Genomic DNA, 10,000 nt, shown 5'->3' with positions numbered 1-10,000 from the left:
ATAGATAGAAGATAGTCGAGTGCAGCTGAACATTTCATGTCCTTTACTGTAGATTAATGTTAGTGCAGTGATCACGTTCATAGTACGTTCGACTCTTAATTTTTCTGTCTTTCCCCCAACAGATAAATCTCCTTATCAAGTGCACGCTCTGCCCTTGTGCGAGTACGCGCTCAACGCTTGCGAGCAGCTCCCTGGATGCATCAATTTGTACGAGAAATTCAGAGAGAGCTGCAGAGTACGAGACGACCAGTGCAGAATGGACGACACGTGAGTAGATAGAAACTTCTCTGACATTTACACGTGTTCCCTTTTTTTTTTTTTTTTTTTTTTTTTTTTTTAAGGCGTTGCGTTTCTCTATTTTAAGCTGCTGTTTTCAGCGTTTTCATTGGGGTATTAACAGGAAGAAATTGCCGCTAGCAGAGACCGTCTACTTGCGTAAAGCCGGGTAGTTTTCTAAAAATCTAAATTAATTTTGGTGTGCTGTTGGTATCTTCAGATTTCATAAGGAAACTCCCAAATACTTCATAGTTTATACTGAAGTGTCATGTATTAAAAAAAAAATCTCTCTCTCTCTCTCTCTCTCTCTCTCTCTCTCTCTCTCTCTCTCTCTCTCTCTCTCTCTCTCTCTACTGTAATTTGAGAACAAATACTTTTAACGTAAACCGCAATTAATTTTCTGTTCTGCCCAGCAACATCTTTCTACGCATATTTTTTCCGAACTTAAAAAAAACTAGAAATTTTGATCTCTTCTTCCCCGGTAGCCCCAAACTTCACATGATGACCTCCTTTTGTAAATCCCAGAGTTTTGTCATTGAAAATGTTTGTCTGCCAATTTCTTGGGGACCAGCCTATCGATCCCTTTCTCTTCTAAATTCCAAAAGAATTTGAATAGGTATCGCTTCTGCTGCATCTGTTGAGATTCCCCTGTTCTCGATCCTGGCTACGCCTCATACAGTTCTTCCTTTTCCGTTTTAGCTTCTTTGGAAATTTAGTGGAATTTCTTTTGGCACAGTGATGAGAAATTGAAACGTCGTCCTGACAAATCTAAGTAACAAGAGACGTTCTGGAAGCTTTCTTCCTAATTATTTTTCAAATGCTTCTTTAGGAGACCTTGTCATTGCAGATAATTAAAATTCAACCTATAAAACTTAGGATATGAATGAAAATAGCCATTCAAATTGCAGTTATACCAGTGACATGTCCAGCTTAGGAGATTGTGTAGTTATTAATTGTAACTTTTTCTCTTCTGTTCAGTTTCCTTACTTGTCCATATGATTATGTCCACATTGCACAGATACTATTGTTCCCGCAGTACTGAAAAATTTAAGCCACCTTGTTATAAAATTGTTAAGTCGAAGTTTTACCCTGACTGTAGTAAGTCACTGCTTCCATATAAAATCTTGCTTCTTTTATTAACGCCGTTAGAAAAATTATAACTATTTATAGGTACTGTTCTATACTCTGCTCTCAAGAGTTGCTTGAATACAATTTTCTTATCCATTATCATCCCACTTGTAACTATGGTGGAAATCGGGAAATGAGATTCTGTTTACCTTTTTTTCTTTTTTCTTCTTTTTTGTAAACCAGTGAGAGGTGTCCTTAATACAGTCCTTGCCTTTCCCTAAACCCTAAATGGATGGAACCAGCAAAATTACTGTGACACAGTGCAGGCAACCCTTCTTCATGAGACTGAAAGCATTACAATAATGCGGCCATACTCCTTCAAATTGTTGGCTGGAAAACCGAAGAGAGTGCCCCTGTATCCCACCCGTAGTAACAGCCCATCCATAGAATCCACGGGCCAGCTCTGAAGGGAAGTTCAGCCCTTATCATGAACAGGAATTCACGCGGATGATAAATCTTAAGTCCGAACATTGTATGGTGGTTGATGATCCAACCAAACGGCTGGTAATGTTAACTTCAAGTATGGACCCCAGCCCCAGCTGTAGTACCTTTTTAAGCTTTGAAAGGCCAGAAAGTTTTATGATAGTGAGAAAATATCGGGTTTGTATTTAATGAGAGACTGACAAAGGAAGATCAGTCAATGGAGAGGGCCAATAAGACATAGAAATCAAATACGTAAGATTATACAAAAGTCTTTACGATCTGTGTTGCTGTACTGACATGAACCATCATGGCTTGACAACGAAGATGTGTATTTCTAATTGGAAATGAAAGTTTAAAAAGATGAATATTAGAGGTCAAATGGAAGTATAGAGTGAGAAATGATACCATACTAGAAATCAAGGAAATTCAAGATGTGGATGAGATAATGATGAAAAGGAGATGCAGATAGCTTAGATATGTCCTTTGTACCCGGGGATCATACTGGGCTATCCTGTTGGTACCAGAATAATTTTAGGACCAGAGTTGCATGGATATGTGAAAGACTCTTGGATTCGAACCTAAGCACAAATTTGGAACATTCAAACCACAACTGAGTGGTCCTGTGTCAACGGGTCGTCACCAACACCATTTTCGTACTACCTTTCTCCCATTTTACAGTTCTGTGGCCCGTTTGTAGTTAAGATACGTCACTCTTGCTTAGCAATTGTTTTTATCCTAGATAGATGTAAATATTTACTTATGTTTTAGTCTTATTTTGAATATTTACTGAAATAGATGTACGTGTCTTTTTCTTTTTGTGGATAATTTGCCTTTTTTGTCACACACGCACACACGATTCTTATAATCTTTATTCAGATAGAGGATGAGACATGCAAGGGACAAACTGAAAGGGCCACGGTACACTCTCAATCCTTACCATGTACTAAGGGCCAATGATCTTGGCCTGCATATTTTATTTTGGGAATTAACAATGAGTTACGTTCTAGGATGTAAGTAAATTATCCCCTGTAGTTGGCAGTGTTATTGCTTTTGCACTTGAGATTTATGTAATGGTTTCACAAGTTATTTAGAGGATCCTGGTTTGTAAGCTGAGCTTCGCTCAGAAACATTTCGCAGTGTTATTTAACCTTCAGTATCAGATCACTTATGACAGTAACGCTTTCAGGAATTTCCAATACGCCTGCATGTATTAACACTTGACCTTTTCCTGAATCCTTATGAGCAGCCCTTTCCACAACTTCCACGCCCCTTTTTTGTCCCCTTTCTAAGCGTCTTCTCTGGAAGCTCCCCTTAACCCCCCCAGCTGAGCTGCGCCCCCTTCTGGAGAGAGACTGCTTGCTGGTGGCATTTGAGTCTGTAAATGTCACGCTGGAGCCGATTTATCTGGTCACATCCAATAGAATTCCTTAAGCGCGCCTTTAGAAAAGATCCGGGCTGGGAGGGGGTCGGTGGAACTGTCTGTAAAGGGGTTTCGATCGTCTCCAGGGAACGAATGGGAGAAAAATATGTAAGTAATAAAAGTAAAAGGGTAAAGGACTCTCTCTTCTCTCTCTCTCTCTCTCTCTCTCTCTCTCTTAGGTGGAGCTTGCCCTCTGACATTTTGAACATTAATTTGGGTATTTCTTTTAACGTATTCCTTCCAATGGTTCGATTCCAATTACCGCATACTTTGTCTTTTGAAAGGGAACCGGTTTGCCATCATTAAAGCATCAATGTTAGAGGGCTCAAATGGGAGAGTCCTCGTTGAGCACTGGGTTAGTTAAGCTTAAATAAATTGAATTTTTTTTTTTTATATTACTGTGGTATGCTATTTTTTCGTAAACTTTTCCTGTGTTTATAATTGTCCGTAGATGCTTGATGCACGATAATATCCATTCATATTATTTTTAGGTCCAGTTGCAGTGAACATGAAAATATTGGCTCATTAGTGATTCATCACTGATTACGGTGTCCTTGAGTTGAGTTACACCGATACAATGGTCAGGTAACGGGAGAATCTCGGAAGGAATAGAATATCGTAGAACCAACGGTGGCTTCTTATAAATCGGGATTCTTTGCTTGTTTTTAATGTATAATGGGGATTTACATAGTGTAATTTGTGTAATGTAATTGTTTGAATAAAAAGTGTTTTGAGCTTGAAGTTGATATACACTTGTACATGTTTTAATGCAAATTATTAACAGAATAATCAGTAATAAATAACGAGCTATCCGCATACAACGAAATAATGCTACTAGGTAATAGTACGCATCCAAGTTTAATACACATCTAAGCATCTGGATACAAGTGTATTACAGTAGTAGTCATTATTTTAACAATCAGTGTGACTCTTTTTGGCGATGTACGAAATATACAATAGCCAGGCAAGTATCCATAGATTCTGGTCATATCCAGAGTTCTAGTTGCTGTTGAAATTCACTACCCTCTGCTACCAGTGCGGAACTAGAGGAATTTATTTCTGGTAATTAGAAATTCATTTCTCGATATAATGTGGTTCGGATTCCACAAGCTGTAGGTCCTATTGCTAAGTAACCAACTGGTTCCTAGTCACGTCAATAAAAATCTAATCCTTCGGGCCACCCTTAGGTGAGCTGTTAATCAGCAAAGTGGTCTGGTTAAACCAAGATATACTTAATTTCTTTGGTTGAAATTTAAATAATTAGCTTTACGTGGGACAGTGACATTTTTTACTTTAGTAACTTTTGAGCATTATGTTCGCACTGGAGCAGTTTGTAACAGCAAAGATGTGCTTACAAAGCAATCTTAAGATTTATTTTCGTCAGTCTACAGTCATCTGATTGATCGGGATTTGAGAGGCTCGGAAATTATATAATTGCAAGAAAAAAAGATTGGGATTACGACGAAAATTGTCTCTCTCTCTCTCTTTTATTCTTAAGATTCAGTACTCATTCGCGGGCTATGGTCTTACGTGGTTGGTTTCTGAGAAGTACAGAGCGCTCTTGTTTGCCGACTTATAGTAATGTGGAAATGCAAATGTACTAGATGATGGTGGTGACAATACTTTGATGACTATAATGTATATTTAACGCCTTGGGTGCGTCTCTGATTGTTGTATGTATCTTCTTGTCACGTTTCGTACCCTCTTGTTATTCTTTATTATGTTTTTTGGGAAAAAATCTGGAAAGGTACTTGTCCCAGGCGTTAAAGTTCTTTTCACCGATAAGTGATAAGCTGTTTTAGAATGCTAAATGATTGATAGAATAGAAACGTACTTTTTTGAAGATTTAAGAATAATTAGATAATTGGAGTGATTCAGTTTTCCAAAATTGTTAACTTTCTTTTAGAGTTACACTATACAGGTTAAGGCATAGAGTATGAATTCGAAGTTATAACAGTCAAATAAAGTGCAATTTGATATTCTAAGACTTAACGTAGTTTGATATGTCATGTCAAATTCCCTCGAACCTTTTGAATGTTTTCTACTTAGCAATCTAGATACATCATCAAATACGCCATTGCCATTTTTGGTTTTCTCCTTCCCGCGGGGGTTGGGGAGGGAGGTAATAAGTTGGTGGATAGAACCCAACGAATAGAAAGTGAATCGTGAGAAACATGAGCGAACGCGTGAATAAAAACCATTTCGTATTCTAGGAGAAATTTCTACCGAAATATGAACTAGATATGTTAATATGTTGCTACGCAACCTGAATAAATATGCAAATAACATAAATCAAATAAGCCTTCTACCACGAAGTCCCTGAAGGGTAGGATTGACTGTAGTCTCTACTGTAAAATATAGTGAATATCTATGCAATGTAGAAAAAACGGAAAAATTTGAAAAGGGCATCAAATCTAATTGTGGTTAAAAAGCGTCTTATGTTATGAAACCAGCTCTTCACCTGAGATTTTTTTTTTGAGAGAGAAATAATTAATGTAGCGAATATTAGTCTCTCGCTTTCTAGGCCACTGTTACCCTCAATGAAACTTTGAAATAATGGCGGGCTGAATGCGCCTGTTGCCTTCAATGCTCATTGGAATATGCATGAGGGGCAATAAAGCAAGTCGTTTTGGGATGGTTAGGGGTCGGGTCCATGAGGGTAGAGGGGCTAGTAGCTATTTGGCTCGTGCTGACCTCTAATCAGCAGTCTGTAATCTCTCGTTGGGAATGGTATAACAGGTTACATCTTATTGTTTTACATATTAATAAGGCTTGAATAGGGTGCTGCGTATTATTTCAAAGGTCACTGCGGTAAGGAAATCTTTAGTTGTAGTTTTTTTGACTACTTTCAAAAACGTGTTCATGACGTGACGGCAGGTTACAAGAACTGTGACGTTTATTGATTTATGTCGGACTTATTCTTAGTTCTTCGTGCATCTTGGCTCATGTGGCCATCTATTAGGGTTCCTAGACCTAGGTCTACCAACCTCCCTTCAGGCAACATTCCTTAGCAGTTTGGCGTGAACACCACTGAATCATAATTAGCCCTTGGAATTATCAGAATTAGTTATTAAAGTCCTTTACTTTTACGAACAAATTTTATTACCATATGAACTTCTATCTTTACCTGTAACTCTGCTTATATTACGGCTGGGAGAGAAAGGTTAGTCCAGCGAACTTTACATTTATTTTCAAAGTTAGGAAAAGAAGTTGAGCAACCTATTGATCTGTCCTCAAATCCCGCCCTCCCCTCCCTGAGGCCCCATATTTCAAATTTCGCTCAACTCATATGATGGGTTCAGTTAGGTGATGCGAGTTTAGCCTCGTACACTTCATCAATATTTACGTTTGAGAGGATGTGTAAAAATGCGCTAGTATATCATGTATGCGTGTGTTTGTGAGATTGCATATTTCCCTATGGTTTTATGGATATTCGTGTGTGGTTTTCTTACACCATAAGAAGATTGGTAAACACAGAATCATGTCTCTTGAAGACATTAAAAGATAAAACTTTTTTCGGTCTGAAAATACTTCGCCGTGTTTTTCCAGGAAAACCTTAAGAAACGGTGATCCTTAAAGCAGCGATACCTTCAGACAGGACGAGTTTTATCTCTCATTATTCCGAGAATAGAAATGATACTTGATACGTTAAACAGAATATTTTCACTGAAAATATTTTTTTAATCGCAAATAAAAATGAGGTCCTTTATGAAGAATAGCTCGTGAATACGGATACTCGGAATGAAAAAGAATTGTATTTTATTTAACCTATATCCTTTAGTGAAATTTTGTTACTCTTTTGCGTTATTTAATTGTTGTTTTTTATTCTTTGCATTTCGCAATATGTGAATCTTACCGCTTCCTTAAGTTCCTTTTACTTCCGGTATAACCGAATTGTGGTGTTTTTCAGAAAAGCGAACCCTTTCTGAGAATGAAAATGAATTTGTACAGTATATCAATTGTATCCAGGTTGGGGAAACGGAGGCGCAGTTGTCGTAAAAGCAGCGACAGGATACGACTTTGTCAAGGTCTCGACACATTACAAACTTCAAGAGGATGAAACAACTCTAAAAGAAAGATTTTGGTCTTGATTCTTTGTGGCTGGGTGGTTTGGGACATAATCCTGTATCCGTGGCATTCATCTCTCTCTCTCTCTCTCTCTCTCTCTCTCTCTCTCTCTCTCTCTCTCTCTCTCAAAATGTTAGTGGGAAATCCTCTCTCAAAGGAGATCCGTGTTCCCTTGAGCGGCCGTCATTCAAAGAGGATTGCAGAATGTAAAGGATTTCTCCCTTTATTTTTTCCGCCTATAATAAATATATGTGCAATGGTTGATGGATATATCCTGTAAGTCTCTCTGTCTTTTGTTTGGTAGCTTCGCAGTCTTCCTTTTCTTCATATCCCACCTGTGTGGTGACTCGATTTGTCTATTGTTTCCTGTGGAAACCTTACCACGACATACTACTTCCCGGTTCTGCCGATCTCCCGGAAGTCTTTTGTTAAGGTTTTCCGAGTAATGACTTAAGGACGTAAACCTTTCCGGGTTGGTAACCTTCATTGCTTTGTTTATACATCATCATAGTTAAGATCTGACAGAACCTTGTGTTCCAAATGTCACTACCTGGTTTCGACGCGAAGCTGGACCGTCAAAGATAAGTGTCAATTATGTTCTGAAGCTTTCATTTACTTAATGGTAGTACTTTGAGGCGGATTAGTTAGCCTTGCTGTTCAGACATCTTAGAAACAGTGGGAAAATCATAAAGTGCGAAATTTTGAGATGATTTAGATTTTAAAAATGGAGAATTTTTCGAAGAAGCGATGAGTCACTAGTTTAAATATGTCGAAATTTTTAAACAAAAAATGAACGAACTGTTGTGAACTATCGAATCGGAATTCTTAAGACGAAAGTAACTCGATTCCAATTTGTGATGTATTGCCTTGATCAGCTGCTGCCTTCCGTTGGTTGATTGGTGCCAGGGTCCTGAGAAGTGTGTTTATACGATACGACAGTGGTTAGCAGTCTCATTAAAAATCGAATTTAGCCGCTAGTTTTGTCCGGTTTCTACAATAGGTTAGTTACCTCTGAAGCAAACTAACTACTCTGTTTCGGAAGAACAATCGACCCCGAATTCCTCTGTAGGATCTTTGAGTGATGTTTGGTTCAGTCGCCAGTTTGGTAGTGTCTCAAGGAAATCGGTAATGTCATGACATGATTTATTAGGAGTACTCTGGAATCTATTTAACTCCATTTAAACCTGACAATTTTCTTTATCAGTTATTATATATACCAGTTTTTCTTTTATTATTACAGCTACTTTGTCCTTTATGTTTTCTCCTCTATTATTAAACTTGCGCCTTTTATCAGTCAGTTTGATGAAAGAAAATTACAAAATCAATGTCTTTTTTTGTTAGATCCCGGTTTCTACTATTTTTTATGAAGAAAATATTTTGCTTTCTTCATAGACCCCCAGTTATTAGAGAGGACATAGATATTCGGAGAATAATGATAGGAGGATGTTTGCACCAGTTTTTCTAATTAGCTGTTCACTCAGCTGTTGAAGAATACTCATAAAAAAAGTCGGAATTTTTGTTGGCTTTATTTTTTTTTTTTTGTTATGGAAGACATAATTGCTTTTTGTTGTGATAACCTACAATCCACAAAACTTTGTCATTCTCTGCAACTTTACTCAGGAAGCTAATCTACGGAGACGAACTTGCTCTTGTCAGGTCCTGTTTGTCCAAGGAAATGTGGAAAATTATCAAGGTTACTCCATATAATTTCTACAAGGGTTTTTTTTTAGACCATTCTTTCTTCCGTGAAGCTGTGGATATGATGAGTGTTTAGATCTCCAATTGAAATAAATTTTTCATCCTTGATAAGAAAAGACTGCACGGACTTCATATCTTTAGGGAATGTGCCAGCTGGAAAGACTTGGCTGGGCTTTCCTCACTGCCTTCCCGGCATAGGTTTCATGTCTGTTTGAGGGGACGTCGAATTAATGGGGAGAGAGAGAGAGAGAGAGAGAGAGAGAGAGGAGGAGAGGACGAGAGAGAGAGAGAGAGAGAGAGTCTGGCTGGAAGGACACACTCTGAAGAATTGTATGACAAGAATTTCACAAAGTTCAGCTTCGTTTTGAAGTTCTCCCCGAGTTGTACTTTCTGACAGCGATGAAAAGTATAGGTAAAATATCAGAGTATTGTAGGTTACCATGCTTGACAATCAACAGTAATAAAAAGAGCAAAAAATAGTTCAAAGGTAGAAAACTAATGAACTTTATTCCAGTTAGGCTTACATGTGCATAGAAAACTGCCGACATATGCTTAAGTACTTCCGAACCGTAATTGGTAAAGGCTTTCCGTATCAGGTTAAGTTTGGTGAGGTCTCTCTTCTCTGCCACGGTGTTACGGAAGAAATTGTGTCGATCGCTTTTTAAAAACAATTGAAAGAAGGAATGGTATGATAGTATTTTTAAATAAGCAAAATATTTCCTTATCACTACATGACGTTGTGATAAAAGTGTATCTGTAGCTTGGTGTGTGGAAGCATAAACTAATATTAAAAGTTAAGCGTAAAAGTCATAAAGAGGAATGTACTTCCTTTGTATCACTACTCCTAATTAATAATATTCTCTCTCTCTCTCTCTCTCTCTCTCTCTCTCTCTCTCCTCTCTCTCTCTCTCTCTCTCTGTGTGTGTGTGTGTATGCGTGTGTAAGCGTGGATACATAAGTATATGCATTTTCCGCGTAGGCAAACAT

General features: G+C 37.9%; 1 protein-coding gene across 4 annotated transcripts in view; it reads left to right on the top strand.

Moving 5' to 3' along the window:
* The window catches only part of LOC135225755 (uncharacterized), a 706,758-nt gene that overhangs the window by 607,441 nt on the left and 89,317 nt on the right, over positions 1 to 10,000 (top strand). For all 4 annotated transcript variants that reach the window (XM_064265200.1, XM_064265199.1, XM_064265198.1 and 1 more), the window contains exon 4: positions 123 to 267. In XM_064265200.1, coding sequence (XP_064121270.1) covers positions 123 to 267 — 145 coding nt within the window. The remainder of the gene's footprint in view (positions 1 to 122; positions 268 to 10,000) is intronic.

Source organism: Macrobrachium nipponense, chromosome 13 (assembly GCF_015104395.2).
Source record: "Macrobrachium nipponense isolate FS-2020 chromosome 13, ASM1510439v2, whole genome shotgun sequence".
NCBI lineage: Eukaryota > Metazoa > Arthropoda > Malacostraca > Decapoda > Palaemonidae > Macrobrachium > Macrobrachium nipponense.
The sequence above is the reverse complement of the archived record's forward strand: the minus strand, read 5'-3'. Positions and strand labels throughout refer to the sequence as shown.